At 33.2% G+C, this 23,450-nt stretch overlaps 2 protein-coding genes across 11 annotated transcripts; both read right to left on the reverse strand.

Annotated features, from left to right (window-relative positions):
- Positions 1-23: 23 nt before the first annotated feature.
- Adcy8 (adenylyl cyclase 78C) lies at positions 24-13,514 on the reverse strand. 8 transcript variants are annotated; one of them, XM_003706755.3, is made up of 20 exons: positions 13,308-13,514; positions 11,170-11,317; positions 9,189-9,421; positions 7,927-8,084; positions 7,644-7,833; positions 6,567-6,751; positions 5,909-6,107; positions 4,813-4,971; positions 4,447-4,676; positions 4,155-4,291; positions 3,726-4,038; positions 3,462-3,650; positions 3,275-3,372; positions 2,636-3,136; positions 2,276-2,563; positions 1,862-2,099; positions 1,676-1,802; positions 1,340-1,446; positions 1,009-1,272; positions 24-924 (listed from the first exon to the last, which is right to left on the reverse strand). In XM_003706755.3, exons 2-20 carry the CDS (start codon positions 11,226-11,228, stop codon positions 712-714), a joined length of 3,888 nt encoding a protein of 1,295 aa, XP_003706803.1. In that variant the 5' UTR covers positions 11,229-11,317; positions 13,308-13,514; the 3' UTR covers positions 24-711. The 8 variants fall into 8 exon arrangements, with proteins under 8 accessions (XP_003706803.1, XP_012148918.1, XP_076397898.1 ...); XM_012293528.2 differs by having other exon boundaries at positions 2,276-3,136; XM_076541783.1 differs by having other exon boundaries at positions 2,276-3,136; positions 11,170-11,669.
- Positions 13,515-13,941: 427 nt separating this feature from the next.
- Positions 13,942-22,875, reverse strand: tapas (tudor domain-containing protein 7 tapas). 3 transcript variants are annotated; one of them, XM_076541818.1, is made up of 17 exons: positions 22,529-22,875; positions 19,544-19,700; positions 19,217-19,425; positions 19,028-19,134; positions 18,734-18,845; positions 18,298-18,642; positions 18,058-18,219; positions 17,626-17,976; positions 17,374-17,541; positions 17,030-17,284; positions 16,706-16,951; positions 16,270-16,620; positions 15,977-16,191; positions 15,685-15,898; positions 15,501-15,619; positions 15,266-15,417; positions 13,942-15,197 (listed from the first exon to the last, which is right to left on the reverse strand). In XM_076541818.1, the coding sequence occupies exons 2-17, from the start codon at positions 19,623-19,625 to the stop codon at positions 14,974-14,976; spliced, it is 3,312 nt and encodes a 1,103-aa protein (XP_076397933.1). In that variant the 5' UTR covers positions 19,626-19,700; positions 22,529-22,875; the 3' UTR covers positions 13,942-14,973. The 3 variants fall into 3 exon arrangements, with proteins under 3 accessions (XP_076397933.1, XP_012148923.1, XP_003706804.1); XM_012293533.2 differs by lacking the exon at positions 22,529-22,875 and adding an exon at positions 20,843-21,062 and having other exon boundaries at positions 19,241-19,425; XM_003706756.3 differs by lacking the exon at positions 22,529-22,875 and adding an exon at positions 20,843-21,062.
- Between the last annotated feature and the right edge of the window lie 575 nt (positions 22,876-23,450).

The following is a 23,450-nucleotide window of genomic DNA, read 5'->3' on the forward strand; positions in this document are numbered from 1 at the left end:
TTTAAATGATTCTTGCAAATTACTTAAATTTTGTATCGTTTATTTATTAATCTATGATTTAGGTGAATACTTTTCTTGCCGTACCTTTTTGTACATAATTTTGGATTTACAGCTTGTCAAATTAGTATTTATAGTTACTTCATATGTAAGATTAATATGTACAGAAATCGGATTTGAATTATGCTAAATAGAAAATTGCAAGTGTTATTTAATTTCAAAGTGGATATGTAAATAAAAGCGTTGATAATTTGATACTGAAGTCATTTTCAAACATAAATAAATTATTTTATTTACACGTATAACTTTTAAAACAAATCCAATGGCTTAATGATCAGTCACTTTTTTTTAAATCATACTCAAATGGAGTATAAAATTATAATGAAGTGTTACAAATATTTTGTTCAGAAACCAGATATAAATTGCATGCAAGATTTCAAATGGTCCCAATCTGTGTCATTAAATTTGCCTTAAAAGCGTCAAATAAATAAAAATAAATAAAAAATATAATCTAATAAATACAAAAATAAAAAAAGATATAAATAAAAATGATTCGAATATTTAACAATAATGCTGTCATTTAAATGTAACTAGTATTATTCAGGTGATCTGTTTAGGTATTATACCCTGTATATGGAATACCAATCCAAGGTGAACCGTGTACATAACTAGGCACCCAAAAATTGGCAAAAAGAATTGATATAAATAAAATACTTATGTCCTTCTAAGAGCTCTCATTTGTTTACGACGTGCTTGAACAACACCATACACAACTGCTGCAAGGCTCCTGCATCTTGTGGTGTGTTTAGTTGTGCCTTCTTGTTGCATGGACCCTTTGCCTAGTACGAAATAAGTTTCCATGGTCCCCTTTCCTTTCACTTCGATGAGTCCTCTTTTCTGTGTCTGATATCCTCTTCCCTCCAGAAACTATTTTAGCCAATATTATGAATTAAAGATGCAATTAAGAGTTTTATATATATGACTCTAACTAGAGGTGCAGAGCACACTTACCCTAGCAATGTCTTGTGGAACTTGTATTTTCCCCATGACCCCTGTGGAGTCCATACGAGAAGCCAGGTTCACCGTATTACCCCAAATGTCGAACACAGGCTTCCTGGCACCAATTACACCACCTACCAATGGACCACAGCTAATACCTACTCTTAAATCGAAATTATTAAACGAGTGAATGTTCACGTCTTCGAGACGAAGTCGCATGGCTACCGCATAATCGACCAATCTACACAGATGTTCCATATCATCTTTAGTTTTGTCCTAGAAGAAGAAAATTGATTAACATAAGTTACTTCAAAATTTGATTTACATTTACAATAAAAATTACATTTTGACATGGGTTAAGTCCAGAGGCTGCCATGTAAGTTGCACCGACAGTCTTTATCTTCTCAATACAATGAAATCGGTTTTCGTCTAGGAGCTCGTCGAAATCAGCTAGAAAGAAGATAATTTTATAAACTTTGTACTGAAGATCTTAGTTACAAGAACCACTTCATTCTATGAATGAATCCATTTCTATAAATTCTGGAAAATATATCTTTACATGCAGAAGTAAGGAAACAAATGTTTGATATCAATTTCCTTACATTTGTATACATAATTACAGTGAGTAAGAGGAAAAGCAATTCACTGTAAGAATGTAACTTTAAACCACATTTCTTACCAATGATCTCATTTAATAAACGAATACACTCCATTCCTTTGTTAACATCTTCTGAATAAAATTCTGTGAAATTTGGTACACTGGCGAACATCACGCCAACTTTGTCACGCGATTGCGAATACAATTCCTGTGAAACGAAAATACATACAGTAATGTTTAAAAGAAAAGAACACAAAACGATGTTACCTCTGGTGCTCGTTCCTGCGTTAAAAAATGATGAGCCACGTGATCCGGCAAAATATTTTTCAAAAGCTGCATATTGTTATGCCGAGATTCGATCATATCGCTCAGCTCCCGTTCAGCTTGCTGTTTCCACAGAAAATCCAATCTGGACGTCACTTCTACCAATCTGCCATGGTACGTGACCATCACCAGGAACACTAACAGAAATGTCAACATTTGTGCAGATAGAGGTATTGATGGCCTAAAAATTCACGGTACAAATAGCAAATTATTTCATCGTTAAAATTAATTAACCACAGACATGAGTTAAAAGAACAACAACACAGAAAAATAGTTATATATGTAGGCATCACTTGCTCATGTCTGCGTTTAACGAATCGAAATAGTCTTCATGCACAAACGTAGAATACGACTCACGAATCCTTCTCTTTGTCGGGAATGGTAAAGAAGTCTTTACAGACTACCAGGATCAGCACAGCATAAACAGTCACGATAATCGTGGCCAGCGCAGTTTTCACTAAATAGTATAACTTCAGAGCCGAGGCTAACGCGATCAGACATAAAATCCACGTGAACACTATGTACTCTGGCTGTACACAAGTTGTCTCCAAGACAACTTCATCGTAATCCATTGTATAGATAGGTTCTGCTTGAGGTCCCGTTTCCGGTGTGGACAGTATTTTCCTCGATACAACGTCTTCACCCCTACGATTACGAGCAAATTTTTGATAATGTCTTTTAGACTCGAGTCTATGACGTTGCTCGTATCTATAAAACCTGAAAAATTCTTTTCTTCTTTGACCTTTCGCCAGACCAGCCCTGCCATCGAGAATCCTCGTCAGCTCCATCTCTACGCTGTTAAAGCTTCGCGGTACAGTTTCGTTTTCCTTAGCAGAGATCTTCTCTCGTTCTTCGAGGGACTCGTCGCGAAGAGCCGCCTCTAGAAACGTCAGAATAAATTGGTCGAGGCCGACTGTCGTCGCTACCAATCGTTCGGGTTGCAAGGTTGGGGTCTCCAGCTGTTGTCTGATAGCCAGAGCTTCTGGGTATCGTCGAATCGACGTTGGACAGGCTAAAATGCCGACGATTGACGTCAAAGCCATTAAACTGATCACGCTACATATGAAGATTGTTCGGTGCTGCTTGTTGTGCACCAACATGGAGGAGGCATGCTGCAAATACGCTGGCAGGCTTTTAAACTCCTCAGCCATCACCAGGATGGACGATGCTATCAGAATGAGTGTAGTCAGCAACAGGCAGACTAGAAGAATGACGCAACTGTGGAACAGTAAGATTGTTAAACGAGAGTCTCTGTAGTTATCCAAATCTCAAAAGTTACATTTTTATCTCCTACACCTCCTCATTATACATTATACTCATGTGTACAGGCTGTCTCTTAAAAAATATGTTACTTACTCTGGTAATATTACAGCTTGGCAGATGGCAATAAATATCCACACAACGAAGCAACAAATCATGTTTGATTTAAACATATCCTCGCGTAACTGACCAAACTGCGTGTACAAAACATAAGTAAGTCCCCAATCATCGTACAAAATTGATTAAAATAAAAAAATCATTAACGTGTTAATATTAACCTGACCTTTAATTCGAGACTTTCATCATTATAACGCAAAGTCCAAGCGTTTATGTTCGCCGATCTCATACGCTTATTGCTCGCAGTTTCAAGACCTGCAGCCTTCTCCGCGTTTGCAGCTTTAACCTTAGCAGAACCATTCTCTTCTTCCAGGTACTCTGATTCCAAATTACTGACCGATGTCGCGGTATTCAACTATGCAAACAATAAAATGAACAATATGATACAATATGAAATTTTTTGACATTTTAAAGTCTTTAAAATACGTACGTTTTCGAACGGTATCTCCGGTGTCCAATCAACTCCTATGTCGTCTTCTGTCGAACAATTTGGAGCACTGCTGTTCGCAGACAATGGATTGTTCAGTTTGAAGCTCTTTTTACCTTTATTTGCATCGTCCTCGGACCATATCTTAGGACGAGCAGAGTACCTCCGCCTAGATCTTTGAGGTTCTACTTGTTTAATTAAATACGTCACCACGTTTCTCTCTTTTAAGTAATTATCTCTTTCAGTCCCGTTTCCTGGCTCCACTTCATACACGTCGTTCAAGCAGTTTAGGGTGTCCTCTGAAATGTGCACCCTCCTGAAATATCAGCACCTTTCTTTAACATTCTTTTCAAATCTCTTGAGGATTGTAAGATTTATAGAAATTACACAAATCTATTAACTGCTTATAAAGTAAAATCTATTAAACTTTACCCTGGTATGCCTCCACTTTCGAGATGGTTGGCCAACGTTACATCATAAGACCAGACATCAAACTGCCACTTTCGAAGTCCTAACACACCACACAGCACTGAACCACTGTGTATCCCTATTCTCATATTTAAGTCGACCTGAAAGTTAATGAATTAATTTTCTAGACAAATGTACAGTTTTTATGTGTACAGGAGTCTGAAAGTAGATTCAGATAGTTTTCTCTTTTGACGTTGTAATCCAAAGCCTATTACACCTACACAAGTCTCAACTTTACAATAAAATGTCCTTTTACCTTCGTCGTATATCGCACATCTCTTATCGCTTTAATCATGTGCAAACCCATTTCGACGCAGCAATGAGCATGATCGCTCCTGGCAGTCGGTAATCCGGAAACACAGTAGTAACAATCTCCGAGCAACTTGATACGCAGACAATGATTTTCTGCGGAGAGCTTGTCGAAACGTGCAAACAAATCGTTTAATACCTTGACGAGTTCCTGGGCGCTACACTGGCTGGCCAAAGCTTAATCATAAAAACAAAAAGCATATATTCTATCAATAATTTATTTATGATTTTATAGGAAATTTTAGAACAATTTCTGTTACGATTGCCTAATTATAAAAGAAGTTTCAGTAGGGCGCAATATTTTGGTTCGTACCGGTGAAGCCTTTGATGTCAGCGAAAAGTATGCTAACATTTTCATAGCGATGGATGTATATTCTGTGAAATTGATTAGGGGTAAAGGAGATGGTTCCACCTCGGGCAGTTTCACGGGCTATATCACGGATCATTTCCTTAGCCACGAAATCCGGTAAAACTGAAACAAAATCACGTATTAAAAAGCGGAATTATTTCAATCTAATGAAAACTATCCTTCTCTTGGAAGATTTTTAAATAGTGGTTAAAGAGTCGTGTTTGGTTTCTCTTTTTTCATTTTGCTTTGTGCCATTGTATTTTACTTGTTCTTCCTAAACAAATCATCGTTGGAAGATCGATAATACGTAAAAGCAAAGCACAGCTAGAGGCTATCGGTAAAACATATCTGGCGCAATCGAGTGAAAGTGTCTAGTGACCCTTTTCGACACTCGGCTGAGCAAGTTACACGCGCTAACGAACCACGTACTTGCGGTACAACCCCCATGCGTCTTTATATACTACGTGTTCGACACACGTATAAATATACTTAAATACGTATCGAACGTACGTACATCGATACGTAATTACACATGTATATTTATGGCTGTCATTAATTGGCTGATCGTTGGGTTGATTGTATGAACATCCGTGGGACGTGCTTATTTTACACCCGTTTTCCCAACACACCACGGTTTCACCTCTCTATGATATAATAATTCGAAATAGCTAGAAAAGCAATGTTAAACGTTGCTAAAATTTCATGAAATCTACCTTCTATTTATTTCACCAGTATTTTTATTAATCAAGTATTTTGTAAAATAAATGATCAGTGTAATATTTTAGTTCAAACAACTTTCGATATTAAATCACATTTTGTTGATTTATTTTTGGTAGATATAATTTGTGTTTGGCAAATATAACTGTGCTTTTACTAATACAAATATTTTAACTCAAGTTTGTATCTTTAGTATAATATATCCAACTGACCATTTCTACAAAGTACTGACTAAAATATTTTAAGTCTAAGTGAACAAACAAGTTAATCCCTTTAAAGTTCAAAAGACCTCTCGTTTTTTAAATGGAGAACGCTAACAAGACAAATTGTTAGTGTTCCTCACCAGAAAGAAGCAGCTTCTCCTGTCGATTATTTTCATTTTGAGTTCGTTGCCTGGTTTCCATAGATCTGTGCGTTTCCAAGAATGCCTGTCTCTGTCCTCTGTCCGTCAAATATTTGGTATACATGCCTGCCAGATTCATTGCAAGATAAAGCAAAACGTTGGTCGTCAGCATTCGAACTATACACGTGACGTCGTGCAGCTGCAATTTAAAAATTAAATATATATTAACTGGTAACAATGATATGTACATTGTGAAACATTAATGAATGATGTCTGAATCCCCAACCCTTACACTGAAAGAATCTTAGATCTCCATATTAACATTTAAAGATTTCTAGATCATTAAATGCTCAGATTTCTAGATTTTCAGATAACTAAATCCTCAAACTTATACACTTTACTATTTCTAAACCTGCAAATCCGTAGGTCTACTTATCCTTAAGTCTGTATATATATTACTTGTATATTGTCAAATCCCTACAGCTCCATAAAAGCGAACAATTCCTAAGAAAATAGGACAGTTATCCGCACATGGCTGTGCACATGTTAACAAGGTCTATGGGCTCGTTTTTACCCTCTAAAAACGCCCCTTGCAAAGTACGAGATTCCGTTATATATTTCGTGCCAGGTGTGAAGCAGAACGGCGTACGATTCTTACATAGGTAGGATCCCGCAATAAAGTAATTCCAGCCATCACCATGTGGGTCAAAGCTGTCCCGTAACCGGCGAGGACGCACCATCTCAAAGGTAACGGCAGCATGGCGTACGGTGCATACACGACAAACAATATGTACCACATAAGACGTTGTTGATTGGAGAAATCCAAACCGGCCCCTATAAAACCTGCAATAGACATTTTTTTTGTCGATGCTTGTACCATTGTTAATGTTAAATAATAAACACAGGATCGCCGATCGATAGTAACCCATGCCTGGTATGTATGTATAAGTTTGTTCTACGGTTCGCTGAACATTCAAGCAATTCGCTGGACCGCCAACGCACGAGCCAATGGAGCAAAACTCTATTCGGTAAACGAAGATACAATCTTACCAAGAACATGTGTGTACATCTATCTATGGTTACATGTATAATATACGTATGATACAGGATTAAAAACACAAAGGGAGCTTACGAGATAGGCAATACTCACTAAACTGTGTAAAAGATAAACTTGCAAAGAATCACAAGCAGTTGGTCAAAGATGAGTTAGGTTCATATTATTTACTAGTATTAATTATAATACCGTTCAATGATTACACAGTTTAACCCTTCTAAGGGTGATAATCACCCACCATCAGGGGTCTCTGATCGCTTCTATATAAAAACGTAAATAAAGGAAAGAAAGCAATGCATAGCGTAAACAGCGTACGTTGCCGCAGCAAAAATGGTCATTCAATTACGTATATGAACTTATTTTAGTCAGAGAATTACATACACATGCAAAGTTCTTAATCCTACAAGCATACACAACATTCAACCATACGGTCAGAAACAAAAAATGGCACAAGTTAATTGTTGGTGGTACATATCTTTTATGAACAACGATACTGTGCTATTTTGTCTAAAACTGTAGAATGCAAGCCTCGAAATAAATTTCCTGTATCTCTAAAAATCTTGTAGCGTAGATCTAGTGAGTATTACCCACCCTATCCTTTTCTTTCAAATAACCCTATCAAAGTGCACTGGACTTTCTATCCAGTTCCATAATTGAAAGGACGGTTTTCCGAATCGTTACCTTGCGAGTTGATCAGTAACCAAGTAAATATGGAAGCCCAGTATAAATAATTATTGGAGAAACACCGCCACCAGCCAAGAATGCAAACCACCATGTTCGCAGCCATGCAGCAGATTGCCCAGGACAAGGACTCGATTAAGCCGCTGCTGTTCTCGTCCCTCTTCCATAGCCATATCACCATAAGAATAATCTGATGTATGAAATAAAACGAAAAAGAACAACATGCAGCAGGTGTCGAGGAATCACAGTTGGAAAGGATAACTAAAAAGGAGATCGGTTTTACCTTTAGGCTGAGGTCGACGATATTGAGCATGAGCAACGATTTCTGCCGCTGACGATTCGAGTAGTGCAGATAGGATGTTTCCAGTTGTTTGCTGTGGAAGCTGTTCGACAACGACGGACAAAATATTCCCTTATAGAGTACTCCTTTCTTGAAAACATCTGAAAATATCCAGTGGTATTTATAGCCGAAGGCTATACGTACAGAATAAATTAATAACACGCGCCACCAACGACTCGTTGAATAATTTGCTTGCGACACGAGGGCAATTATTGAAAACAGCCAACTGCGAGTACAATGAAACTTCGTTTGTTAACCGGTGCAGCTTGACCCTTCGTGCTTTCCTTCGGGGTTATTCGATCGACCGCCATTTTGTCGAATTTGTACAAAGTATTTGGACATTTAGGATAGATTCATCCTTCGTTCTATTAGATATGTAATTCTAATTCAGAGAATCCCTTGTCAATTTTTTACCCTTATGACAAGTTTTCTAAATAATTCTACTATTCTACTGTAATACTACATAGACTACTCTACCATCTTACTATCTTGCTACAATACTACCACTCTACTACTTTACTATTCTACTACTATCATTCTAATGTAATACTATCCTAATATAATACTATTCTAATATAATACTATCTTCTATTGTACTATTCCACTAATTCTACTGTACCCAACATGTGCATAAACCTATAGAGGTAAACGTAGGCCTTCCCTAAGTCAGGTTCCTCTAAATGAAATAATGCATATACCTCAACACGTGGCAAGTAATCCGAGTTAAAGAAATCTTGTACCATAATTTCAACGAAATTGTTGCCATATGGTTCTCGGATTATAGAGGTTCAATTGTACTCATTTAATTAGCCTTCAGCCTGTGCGCCCATAAAAAGAAACCTGGCGGTTATTTCTTGACCGGTGCTCGACTATAAATCTATACAACTTTTATAATCTTCAAACATCTGACAAATTTCAGGTAAATTCTAAAACGTAAAAATTTACATCAGGTATACTTATGTTTCATTCTGTACCCCAAAAAATAATCTTCATAATTTTATGCATAAAATGAATTCTCTACTTTTCTCAACCTTTAATAATTTCGAATTAACGTTCTTAATTTGATGTTCTAGAAATGATACTGATACTTAGAACCTTCAGAAAATTTTTAAATCAATAATTTCCTGTTATCAGAACCGCTCAGTTACAATTTGGTTCGCTGGTTTGGAACGAAGTTTTGTTGCATGAAATTGGAGGAGTCAGACCTCGTTGAGTTTGAGATTCAGCATCAACTGGTTGTTCGGGAAGAACCACTTCCGGGTCCGCTGGAATTTCTGCATCCTCGGTTGGCTCGATCGCTTCTTCAACGTCTGGAACTTCCGTGTCGTTGTTGGAATTCCGGTCCTGCCATGCCGCCAATCCTTCCCTTCCTAGCCTCTCGGAAGTCAGCTTCTTCACTGCCTTGATCCATAATTGTTTCCTCGGGGAAATACTCAACCTATCGATATTAAAAGATTCTCATCAAGTGTCTGTTAAGAAGAAGTTTCGTTGACGAGGAACATTTAGAACATCTAGGATATTCAGATACGAATACACATCGGACGTGTAGGTTTCAAGTTTTGTTCAAAATAATCAGGGACTCTAAACAATTTCCTTTTAATATACTAGTTAAAATATTATATGACTGGTCATTTCTGAGAAGATTGTTTGACTTCAAGAAGAATTTAAATATTTGACGTCTTGTAAAAGCAACATTATATTAACTACCTTTACAAATTCCAAACATGAATATTCTGAATAGCAAGTTTCGGTTAACAACTTGAATAATATTCAATATTCACGAATAATAAAGTTAACATTTTGTCAATATACAAGTCAATTTGTATAAGATATAAATAGTAAGATAAATTGTTAACATAGCAAACTCTGATAGAATATTCGTTAATTTTTTAAATCTCTAACGCGTTCAAATTTATTGAATAGTTGAGCCGTTTCACTGGACGAGCCCCTAATTATTTTGAACGGTGTATAAATAACGTAGTTGCAAAACATTTATACAGGTCACGATAAGTAGGTAAACAACTTTTTTATCAGAAAGTTTCCAATGTGATCGTCAATTTTATATGAATAACAAGAACGATTCGTTTTTTTACCGCATGAATTATTTTCGTGTAAATGATTTTTTGTTTATGTTAATTGTATTTAACATTTCACGAAATACGATAAGTTCCATGAAGATAACAAGACATGTTCTTTTACAACATACAACATTAAATTATTTACATCGATAATGTGACTTTAACAGTCGTTTCAATAATTAAATTTTACGAGCAATTCTTTGCGCTTTATCCGTGCAACAATTTAACGATATAGGAGCAAAATAAATATTCTCTCAATATAAATTATTAATTAAATATTAGTTTACGATTCTAATTTCAATAGTTGGACAAATAATAGCGTGTATACACTTAAAGCGGACATACTGTATAAACGATACATTATAATTAGTGCATACATATTTTTAAATACGCGACAGTATTGATCCAAACGCAGCTTTTTAATAGACAAAAAGATTGTCTCTCATGATAAGAAGATACACCATCAAAAACACGAAATCTTCACGATACAACGCTAACATGAAACTTACCGAACAGTGTTATTGTGTTAATGTTGTGTCGCATTAAACAAAGAAATAATTGAGTCTTTTTCGTACTCATGTAGAATGCACTTATGCAGAGTGTTGCTAAATTAGGAGCTAATAAAATTGAGCGAAGCAAAAGTCTTAGACGAGATATTCTATTCTTTAAACTATAAATCATTCTATATTTAAATTTATAGATTAAGCTATCTATATTTAATATATAGTTTGTTCAGTCATTTCAGAGGAAATTGTCTAAACTCGTTTATCTGGTATTGCACGATCGCAACGTAGTCTTCCTTCAAATTTACAAATTCGATCTAATGATCTACCTTCCTATTGCCATTTTCTTCACGCAAACTTATCGTGCACGATAAAAAAAGTTTAAAATATAATGCGCTAACGACGGTTTTCCCTAGGAGATCCAATAGTGACAATGTGCTATTAAATCATAAAACATTCCAATATCATCTGGTAGGTAAGGTGTTAAGACTTCTTCGCTTCGTTCAATAGTGTTTCTAAGACCTGTAAATTCAGCAATACTCTGTACATAACGTTTCGTGTGAAAAAATGAAGAATAAGGGAGAAGATTAATGTTAAATACTTACTCATTGATGCCCGTGACATCACTGTCCAGCATCATGCTCCAGGTCTGTTCTGTAATCATTATCCCCCGGATGATCCGCGAAACGAACAACCGCTCACGTTGTGATTGTCAGCTGTGCAATTGCCTTAGTATCCGGCATTTTCACACACCTTAAACCAGAACTTGTTAAGAATGGAAGCCAATTTCTCGAATGACCCGCCCGGCGTGGTACAAAGAAGAAGAAGAAGTAGAAGAATTTTAGCGAACATTTTTTTTTACTTGCGTCACTTTTAACTGATCAAAACATCGAAACAGAATAGCAGAGCGTTGTTCCTTCGTGAATTCGAATTAGCCAACGGATTTCCGGCAGGAGAGCCAGACGCGGAGGATCCCGAGTATTCGCGACACTCTTCAATGACATTATTTGAAATTTCATTTCCTGTTTTACTTTTGTTTCCTTTGCTTTGTTTTCTTTTTATTTGCTGGTTTATTTTCTTGCTTTCGAGAATTATTCGACTGCCACTAAAGTAGAAAGGGGTGATAGCGATCACTAGCGGCACTAATAAAATTAAAATAATAGAGACTCTCGTTATATTGCTAGATTCTCTTCTTTCAAAATGTAACGGTCGTTTGTAAATGCGCGGTAGTGGGGGTAACAATAGTGCGCACGCGCCAAGATGGCGGAAAAAAGTGATTAGTGTAAGAATATACAACGGTAGGGGAACGCTACTGTGTATGAAAATTCGTATGAAGGTAGCGATATAGCAAGAGTCTACTGTATGCAGCCGTTACAATGGGATAAATCTCAATATTTTCGATAGTATTGGACATTGCATTAGATTAACCACACTAACGTAATTACATAGAACTTGGGGCCCTCATTATGTTAGCTGGTCTGCTCTATCAAAAATTATTAGAATACGTACAGTATCACACATAATTTTCAAAGAAAAAATTGTAATATACCTCATTAAAATTTTCAGACTTGTATCTCTGACTTTGTAAACGAAGAAACGAAATAATAAATATACACGTGTCTTTTTTAAGTGCGCATCACTTCCATGGATGCAATAAAAATTGTTGCGAGATGTAACAGTTGCATGTCCCAAGTATATCATTTTGCAATAATAATGGTGACCGCCACTATCCCATGATCGCCATTACCCCCATTTTCCCTAAACTATTCTAGATAACAATTAACAATTGTTCCCTCTCTTCTCATTCACAGATGTACGATGAATTAATAATTAGTTCCTTTTGTTTGCACACTTTATATTTATTCCTCTTCACTAACCCATTAATTCTCGAGACATCAATAATCATAAAGGAAAGTACATTTAAATAGATAAATTACATAATTAACATATTTATTACCACTCATTGATATGCCATTATAGTGAACATATTAATTTTTTGTTTCCATAACTTTTCAATTTTGTAAAAAAATATACTTTAACTCGCAAGTAAATGTGAAAAATGTAGCTGGAAAAGTCTAGAAATATTGTTGATAATTTCAGTAATAATAAAATATATAGTTCATTTATGTTTGACGTATCATTAATACGTAGTGAATTACTTTATGTAGTATATTTGCTATAGAATACAATAATGGACTACGGAAAATAAATATTTACTTACAATTCTAAACAGATAGTAAAAATGAGAGGAAAAGTTCTATCATAAATTGTACGTCAAAATGTAGCATATATTTGATTTGGGTATTAATCGGTTAAAGAAGTATGCGAACGGAACATAACCGTGATTTGCAAGGTATAAATCGACAACTGGATTATAAGCATGATTTATACCAAACGGTTAAGATGCGTCCCCCTCGGTACTCTTCTCGTCATGATACCAAAAATACGATCTTGACTTTTTATTCATCGCTATGTGCTTTTGCACTTAAACGTAAATAGACGAACACTAGAAAACGTGTTTAACAAATATACCGTATTCGTTGAGCCAAAATAAATTCTTCGGTATCGAAGATAAATTTGAAAATACCCGTTTTAATTAACAGTGATGAAGTACGATTAAATCGCGAATAAAAAGATTCATGAATACCAATGGGGCTCGCGTTAAATGTGACTAAGAAGAGAGAACGCTAAAATATGAAACTTTGAATAATCAAAAACCGCTAAATTTTGTATTTTGCGTTACCTGTCGATTCCCGTCTACAGTTGGCAAGAATAAACGAACGATTCCGTGCGGTTGCCTCGTTTCAGCATCAAGATTGCCATCCACGAACGGAAATGACGACACACGACGAAAATCGCGAAGTGGCATCCGCCAACGATAAAAACCGCGCTCTCCTCCGAGTAAAATCGGTTATCGAGTCGGTACCTGATCTTCAAACGAGTGAGTATAACGCGTACTTGTCACCGCACGATGGCTCTCTTGACGTCAGACACCTTGCTCCATCCCCTCTTGGATGCAATGAAAAAGAAGGGATGATCGAGAAAACATAGCAAGTAATTGCAAATATAATGTATGTCTAATTGCTTTCGAAGCGTAGACAAAGTTAAAAGTCGATTTAGACATCGATAGGTCGAGCTTTAGAATGACCTATCGAACCACCGGTAGATGTCTTTTTATTATTCGCGATCGTACCATGATTGAAGACGATTTTTGGTCGAACCCAATTCTCTCTTATACTACTGTAACTAACAATGGTTCTATTGAATCGTTGCAAATGTTTTTTGTTCGAATGAAATAATGTTAAGTCTTGTCCTTTTCAATATGTACTTCTTACTAATACAAGGGAATGGTTCTCATGGAATGAAGTTAAGACATGTTCATATAAACATTAGCATTTATTGGCACCTTTTATCAAGTTATCAATATCTAGTGATATCATAGACTAATCAAAATACTGAAAAAACAACTGATCGCTTAAAATAAATTCATAGTGTGGATACTTTATATTATTAAAATCATTTCTGTCTGCCTTAGATTTGCTAAAAACAACTAAAACGCATACAACATATTATCTTTAAACGGTAATAAAAGACATTACAGTGGGAAGAAAATCAATATCAATTAACAAAATTGTCTATCACATACCAAATAAAAAAAGTAGTATACTATCATACATTATCTTAATAACTAAAAAAAAAATTACGAATAGGAAACAAATAATGATAAAGAATAGCGGCATATTATAAGTAGAAAAAACGGAATGCTGTTAATTTTCGTCGAGCTATTTCTATAGTCTCAAACGCCACAGCCAGCTTCTATGCAACTATGCTGTTCTTTAACATATGACAAAAATAAAATTATTAAATAATAAAAAATAAAGTATACAAACAAAAATATATGAAAATCGTGTATGCGATTACTCTATAATATCATAATCAATTGTCCTAAGAGATATAAATGTACACATAACGTATATATTTATATTTCTTAGAAAATTAAAGTAATAAATAATTATTTGCAAAAGAATAAAAAAATAACATTTCAAGAATATAATTATAGATATAAATAACATATATGTATGTATACGCATATTTATCTTTCCGTTATTTTTATAACATATATTTCTATTCTGATATAGTTATCGATATCTTATACGTATTGCTAAATAGAAAGGTTATTGTTACTGCAGTTAGTGTTATATACAAACAGCTATGTCTTGGAGCATAAAACTATAAAACTGTATAAAGGTTTTTAGCACGTATTTTGGGAAATAGTTATTTATACGTACATAAATTTTTTAACGAACTTCAAAAATTAAATTACTTATTAGTTTTGCTACGCGTTAACCTTGTATATGTTATTAATTATCAAGTATATTTAGGTATATCTATACACATTATGGACATATTTAATCAACGAATACGGCTCGGCCCTCGTTTACTAAAAGCTGATCAATGTAAATATCTTCGGTTGTATTCACGTCTATTAATTTTAAACCCAATACGGTGTCCGCTGGAAAAAGTCCATCAGGTTTAGACTCAATGACTACCGACACGAAATTTTTTTCCACGACTAATTCCTGAAACCTTAAGCTGTCTTCAACAGACCAGTCAACATCGACAGGTCGTATACCTATGAAGTAATATTTTAGTACACTTTGAAATAAAATCAAATGTAAAAGGTGACAGGCAATTACAAACCAGCGAGTCTTGCTTTGATGGCTTGATATGGTAGTTCTAAAAATTGACTTTTCAATGGTTGCAACATGTTTAACGGTAGTACCGACACGTCTCCAAAATCGCAAAAGTAAACGCTAACCATATTTTGTTTAATTACACTTGAAATGCACACCCTTGAAAATAAATGAAAATATGTACAAATTGCTTGAGCTTCAATATAATTTTGATTTAACATAGAAACTACTTTTATCTATACCTGTACCACTGGCCATCGCTATGTCTGGCTGCATAAAGTTTGCCTTCTCTTACTGATTCAATAGATGGAGCAGGACCTTTGTATTCTGTACATGCTTGTTGTAATTGTATCATCATCGCCTAAAAATAAATAAGTTTATCAATTCTGTCATTACTTTGATAAATTTAAAAAATAAAATACTTACTTCTAAGGCACGTTTATCCTCGAATGGTTGAATAGTGAAATTTCCGGGATGAGCTGCCATTGTCACGTGTATATCAAAATATTCGCCAATATCCGAAATTTTGGGAGGTTTCAGAGCTTTTACGATTTCATCGTCTTCATTTATCGAGTGTTTAGAATTTAAACGTTCTATACGTTTTCTTGGCCTTATATTATTGTTTCCATCACCATGTGTTCTAAAATAATAATAATAATAATTATCATTTGATACTTTAGTGTTATTAATAATGTATAGTTCTTTTCAAATATTATACTTTGCAAGTTCTTCAAGAGCTAATGTGTTGTTGATAGAGACAAGCATATTACTCGGTTGAATCCGTTTAAATAACTCTACAACTGGTATATTGTCTTCAAACGATACCACTTTCACGAGATATGGTTCGCCTCTAGGAGCAAGTTCTTTAAGTTTTGCAATCATCTTTTCATTAATCATTGATTTATCAATGTTATGAAGATGTACCTTTAATGCCTATTATACAAACAAACGATGATTATTATAAGTGATATAGTAAAATTTTTATCAAGAAATTATAGATCGTATTTTTACCTGTGGAGGATATTTTGCTAAAACTTCAGATAATTTTTCTAAAGAAAGAAGATTGCTCTTCGTAGTGGTAATAGTTTTACCAAAATCAATTAAAAATACTTTTAATTGATTGAAATGGCAATTAGCCACAATTTTTCCTCTATACCAATTATTATTTACTGAGACAAAGTAAATTTGGTTAGGATCTGCAGTAGTTACAGCACAATTTTCCAGATCTTCTGCGTTTAATCGACTACATATTAACTGATTTAATAATTTGACCAAAAACTTCATACTTTCAGACTGTATTTGTACATAAACATCACCATCCTGTTCTATGTGGGAAATAAATACTTCGGATACTTGTACGTCCTGTACACGAAAAGAAATATTTTTATAGAATTTTATTTTCTAAACTGCGTATTAGACTTTTAAATAGAACACAAAAAATACTTACCGCAGTTAATTTAGGAGCAACTACGATATGTTCTAAAATGTGTTTAGATAATTCTGTATTTAAATTAATATCATCACTTCCATATGTATCATAAAATATAACAGTTGCGAATGGTTTGTCTTGTTCTTTACTACGATTTAGTACTTCAACGTAGAATGCACGATGCAGCAAAAACTGTTCTATATAATTCACAACACTATCGTAGTCGCCAAAATCTTCTAAACCAGCAAGACATAATCTCAGTGCCTAGTTTTAAGTTCATAATAAAACATTAATAACATAACGATACTTGTGTTACGATAAAGTAAATAAATATTATTATACCTGAGCAGGAAGCACACAAAATTTTCTGTCCAACATTTGTAAACGACTCTGATGGAAAACAGCTTCATCGCCATGATCGATAAATGAAACTATAACATTTCCATCAGTAGCGTTATAATCCACGCAACGAACTCTATGCCATGATTCGTCTTCAAAAACAACATAGTAATTTCCAACTTCAATAGTTATCGGTTTAACATTTCGAGTATTTCTGTAATGTTCAGTTATTTCGGCAGTCATATTTTCGAATTGTTCCTATATATAGCAATACACGTAAATAAATATAAAGAAATGATACATAAGAAATAAAAGAATGTTTATAAAAAAAGTATGTTTAGGCGTACACTGTATGCATCGTCTGCAATTCGGGCCCAAATTTCTGTAGTACTTATGATACACGTAACAGATACAAGCCAAGTATCTCCTTTTGGTAATTCCAATTGTCCAGGTGCAGCAAGACCAATTGGATTTAGTTGTATTTTATCTGCTTTTTGAGGTATGATATTTTTCATCTAAAACACAATATTGAATTGTAATCCTGTTATTCAAAATCTAAATACAGACAAATAATTTTGAAATTTGCTAAATGTATTTACTTTTTCAGGAGATAAAACATATCGACGTAAGATTATAGAATTATCAACGCCTTTTTCTAAAACTATTGCTGGACATTCTTCAACAATTTTCTCCCAATTTCCTGGCAAAATTTCTTCATACTTTTGTCCATAATATATGGGTACTTTATGCATGAAAATACCATTTGGATGGTCATTTATTATAGATAAAACTCTTTCCCTTATGATATTTTTGTCTTTAGTTTCGTTCAAACTGAAACCTGATCCAAATTTTTCAATAAGGTCCGTCAGCGCAATTTTTGCTGCAATCTTTTGTGCATCTTCGATAGTAGGTGCTTCTTCTGGATAACTTAAATACCCATGTGGACCAATCTGAAGAAACAATTTTAGTATTTCATGTGTAAAGATTAACATTATACATGTGAATATGATATAAAATATATCTTCACAAACCTGGACTTGTGCAAATATAGATGCAGTATTTTTAATCGGTGACGGATAAATTTTATATACTGGTTCCGGATAATTTAGCGCAATAGCTCTATTTCTTAATTCATCTCTTGGATCAATGGAATGTGGTTTTGGCACAATCTTTTTGATATTATCTAATAAAGTCTACAAACAAACACAAAATAATCAATATATAATGAACTACTCTTAGATTACTTGTAAAAAAATACTATAAATATTTACAGGTGAATTTATTATTGGTTGTTGAAACTGTGTTATTTTACTATCTGCTAAAACTTGTCCAGGAGAAAGTGGTGATAAAACTTCAGATTTACAAGAAGGTGAAGATGGTGTTGGAATATTGGTATTCAAGCTTAGCGCTGGTGGGACATTAGAATTAACCTTGAGTCTTTCACTTATATTAGCAATTTTCTTAAGTGTTTCCATATTGTTATTAACAGTCTTTGGTTTCTGATTTATCACAGGTGGCACCAACTTTGTATCAGTTTTTACAATTTCCGCATTTTTAGATTGATTGACACTTTGGTTTGTTGCCACAACAGAATTCATTTGTCTGTCTTTCAGTCTCTGTAACAGTGCATAAATAAATTTATTTTATTCAATAAATTAACAGATGTATAGTACTAAAGTAAGATATATAAATACTCATATCATTTACTTTGCTTGGAGAGTTTGGTGGTACTCCATAATTGGATTGTATGTATCTTGGCTTTTCATCATTCCGATAAATAGTAACTTTTGTTGGCATTGCAGGAACAACTACATTTTGTCTAAACATATATTAAAATAGATATAGCTAACATTATAATTTAATACTTTGCAAGCTTCAATGTATATTATATTTGTTAATTCAAACATTCACTTTACACTGATATTTTCTAACATAAACTAGAAATCAATTCCTCAGAAAATAAAAAAATAATTTCCATTCATTCTTGTCACTTGTATTTACCTTCCACTTGTTTGTGAATACAAATTATCATTAGTTCTTGGTGTAGGACGCATATATCTTTTCGTCATCAAAGGTAAACGAAATGGTGTTGGTTTCCGAGCATTTACCTATAATAATATAACATTATTGTATTGCATAATATAATAATAGTACTGATTATATTTAAAAAAATAATGAAAAAAATGTTACCAATTTTTTATGTTTTTTGCATACTGTTTTCTGACGTGCAATCAATCTTGTAAGATGCGCAGATTCCTCAGTAGGTATAGCCTCTACATAGATTTCAGGACCTTTCTCAACAATTCTTATACCAGGAACAGTTTGTAAAAAAGCTACCAAAGTCTGATATCCTAACTTTCGAAATGGTATATTATCATCAATGAGCATTCTATAGTCTTCTAAAAAAATGCAAATTTAAAACTTAATTTAATATTTCTGACAGATAAATAAATTTGTTATATCATATTTAATGTACTAAATGTACATAAAACAATTAAAAATATTGCAAAAACTTACTACTTAAATTTTCTATGTTAACACCGCCCTTTGAAGATATTAGACATGCACGTAAATTTTTGATTACTTCTTCCTTTTCCATTATTGCTCTTATATAAATTCAAAAAATAGTAATAATAATACGTAAAACTTATATATGGTAATAATACTTAAAATCCTGAAAATTAATAAAATGAAATTGTTAGAATTAAGTCCATTTGTAAATCTTATCATCAATTGAAAATATGATATTAACAGCAATACATGTTTTTATACATGAAAAATATTTATAAATAAAAACTGGCTTATTTATATTACCCAAGAATGTAATAATTTTGTTGATGTTAACAAAAACTACAAAAATATTTTAAATCTTTTGAAATTATTATTCAATCACGCTCGGTTTTTTTAATTCAAATAAATTTTTGATTTAATGATATTATATAGTACATTAACTTCTAAAAATTTTTAAAGAAAAATTATATTATAAGCACTGTACTGACACCACTGTATTATTTTATAAAGTAAGAAACAAACAAACAGCAAACTATCATTAATTGCGAACTATCAAATCTCGGATACGCCGGCAAATGGCGATCGTATCGGTACTGTAGAAATTGATACGATACACGGAATTGTCAAACTATTCAAACAAAAATAAGTTATTAATTAGTGAAAGCAATTACTTGGCATTGATATTTAAGCAAACTTAACAATTTAAGCAATACTTTAAGACCACGGTACTTCCCTTATGTTATCAACAAACTTTCCCGGGATTCACTTTATAAACTTTCTGATAAAACATTAAATGTATATATAGATAAAACATATATAAAGTTTTAATCTATCTATTCTATTAACTTAACATTATGTACACTTTCACTTTCTCGAATCATTTGACGTTTTATTATCATAAAAAGATGTAATATAATAATTGGAACTAAGATTAATAGTAACGTTATTTATCATATATAAATACCAAAAAAGAACTACAATACATAATTTGAATGCCGTACACGCTCATTTCTCTAAAATGAGTACATTGTTACCTTGACGTCATATAAATTGATAAAACCAATTATAGTTCCAGATGACATGTAACTAGTGTATAAAACCGAACATAAAGAGGCAATTGCAACAGCTGTACAAAGAAATGAATACAATTTATATATGTTTTACGGATATTAATACCTGTAATAGCACAAGCTAAATACTAACAATTCTTATTCGATTAAACTGTACGAAGAATTTAATGAACGATGAAATAGTTCGCAAAAAAAATTTAGGCCACCGTTATGCAGACGGAAAAGTCGAACGTACCGTCGTTCTCTTAAACGTCTTTCACATATAAGGAATCACAACCGTTTTTCGCGGACGTACTCAACTTCACCTCTTCCTTCGAAGGTTCACCACTATTTGACAACAACTCGATTGATTCTAACATTCCCTCCTATTTTTCGTTCACGAAGATCCGTTTCTAAACTCCATTATTTCTCCGCAGAGTAGCTTGCCCAGCCTATCATTTGTTAAAGTAAAACGAAATGCCCTGCTTAGCCACTCAGATTCGTCCTCCCCACCCTACACACCGTTGTGACGAACCAATCATCTGCTGGGATTTATAACAGCGGCATATTCGAGAACCAACGAACATTCATCATTATTTTCTATTATTTATAAAACTTTTTTGTATGTTATTTACAGTTAATATAGCATATATTAACGTAAAAATTAAATTTTTAATTGCATTTAAAAATATTGATTCGGTATAATTATATCAGTTCAAAATCACGAATTGAAATCTGATTCCTTGTTATCATCGCTATTTCCTGAGTAGTATTTACACCGTTTCAAATTACATGAGACATATTATATTTGTCTAATTCGCTTTAATATGGTTAGATTTGCTTCTTAAATATTATTATCTTGATATTTAAAACTAATTAAACGAAGTCTAATTATAAGATTATAACTAATTAAAAGAAGTCGATGTAATATCAAAGACGTATTAAAAATTTTAATTTTACAATTTTTAAGTAATAAAATTATTATCTAAAGAATAAAATGAAGGATGTATATTATAATTTTTAATACTTCAAAACAATCGCGAAGATTATTTGTGCGTAGTTACAATGAACTTGTTACTGCGTTTATCCTCATTACATATGTGAAGACGAAAAAAGTCAACGTAAATAACGTTGTCACCGTAAGAGTAAATAATAAAAAAAACTGTTTGAAAAAAGCATAGACAAATGGCTTAATTTAAGAGGTTCTATACCGAGGGTTTTGATTGTTTCAACCAGCTGTAGAACAGATGACACCTTGCAATACTTTTTAAAACTATAAAAGACACATGTTTCAAAGACTTTAGGTTATAGTGGAAACAGATGATTCTTAAAGTAAAATAGAATACATACTTTTCGCAAGGTTGACCTGAAATTGGAGAAAGGATACTTTCCCCGTTGCCGGGTCTTTATGGCATATCATAAAAGTCAGTTGGTGCTATTGAAAAATTTTGACTCTGCGTTCACAAAAGCGATGATTAACCTAATCTCCTAAACCCTGAATATTTTCAACTTGTTTAGATTGGTAGTGAATAAGAAATATTAATCACGGTGTTAGTAATCCCTACAAATCTTATTGAAGGGTTCGAACACTTATTGTAACGAAGTGCGTTTCTGACAGAAAATGTTATCTCGTGAGATTGACATTTCGATGACCTTGGGTTAAGAAAAAAATTGGACTACAATAATAAAGTGCAGTGTACATTTTTCTGTTTTTATTTAAAAAAAGAATTCTTATTTATTATAAGAGTATAATTTCAGGGTTGATGAGTAATCAAGGGTCTTATACGTAATTGTGTACAGAGACAGAATTATGAGTTAGTTATCTTAACTAAATAAGAAATATAAAAGTGTTTGTTAGCCTGGAGCGGTATGCGATTTATTTGGAACAAGAGAATTTAATTGTGTTACAATTAAGAGAATCTTGATGATGTGAATTACTCACCATTTCCAATAATAAATTAGAAAGTAGTGACAATCGCTGCGAGAAATAAAAATTGATGAGCACACAGTATATTACTTCTTTGTTACCCGGTGCAAGTACTGGTACCGTAAAAGCCAGGTTTCCTATATTTTGTTTTTCGAAATAGGAAAGATGTTCTCGTAATGTAAGCGTATGGTTGTAAAACATCTGGTGTTTTAAGGCACAATAACCTTCCCATTCTTCCATAATAGGTGGGGTGCTTGTGTCTAACAGGTAAACAAGCGCTTGTTCCTGCAACCTCATAGTCATGAATCCTTTTTAGCATCTTATAAACATCAACTCATATGTATCTTTTCTTTCATAATGACTTGTATTTATAATATATCTAAAATATCAATATTAAAGTTAATTTATAAACGAATTCAAATTATTTTTTTATTTGAATTGAACTATTTATTAAAATAAAATTAATGACTAGCAAATACATACAATAAAACTCTATTTAAATAATTACTATAATTTTTCAGAAAAAATTTGTTGTCTATGCTTAAAATGAACTGTCAATTATTAATATTATTTATTTTTAATAGAATAGTGATGTCACAATGCATTTTCTGCAAGCATTATAATTGCAAGAATATTATTATAAAAATTAACTTACTTGTGCAGATGTAAAAGTAATTTAACAATATCTTTTTAAAAATATATACACTTATTCGTTAAAAATGATTGTTCTCATCGAACCAGAAAGAAGATATTTAAATGCGCTCCAGACGTGTAAAACGTGCGCATACAATGTGCGCGGTAACTTTTAAGGTGACTTTTATTGTTAGGGGGCAAATTTGTATGATTAATTACTATAAAAATAAAATCTGTAGACCAGGTGTGACTGAATAAAAGAATGAGTACCTCGCACTAATACTCAACAATGAGAAGACAATCT

This window comes from Megachile rotundata, chromosome 2 (genome assembly GCF_050947335.1).
Source record: "Megachile rotundata isolate GNS110a chromosome 2, iyMegRotu1, whole genome shotgun sequence".
Taxonomy (NCBI): domain Eukaryota; kingdom Metazoa; phylum Arthropoda; class Insecta; order Hymenoptera; family Megachilidae; genus Megachile; species Megachile rotundata.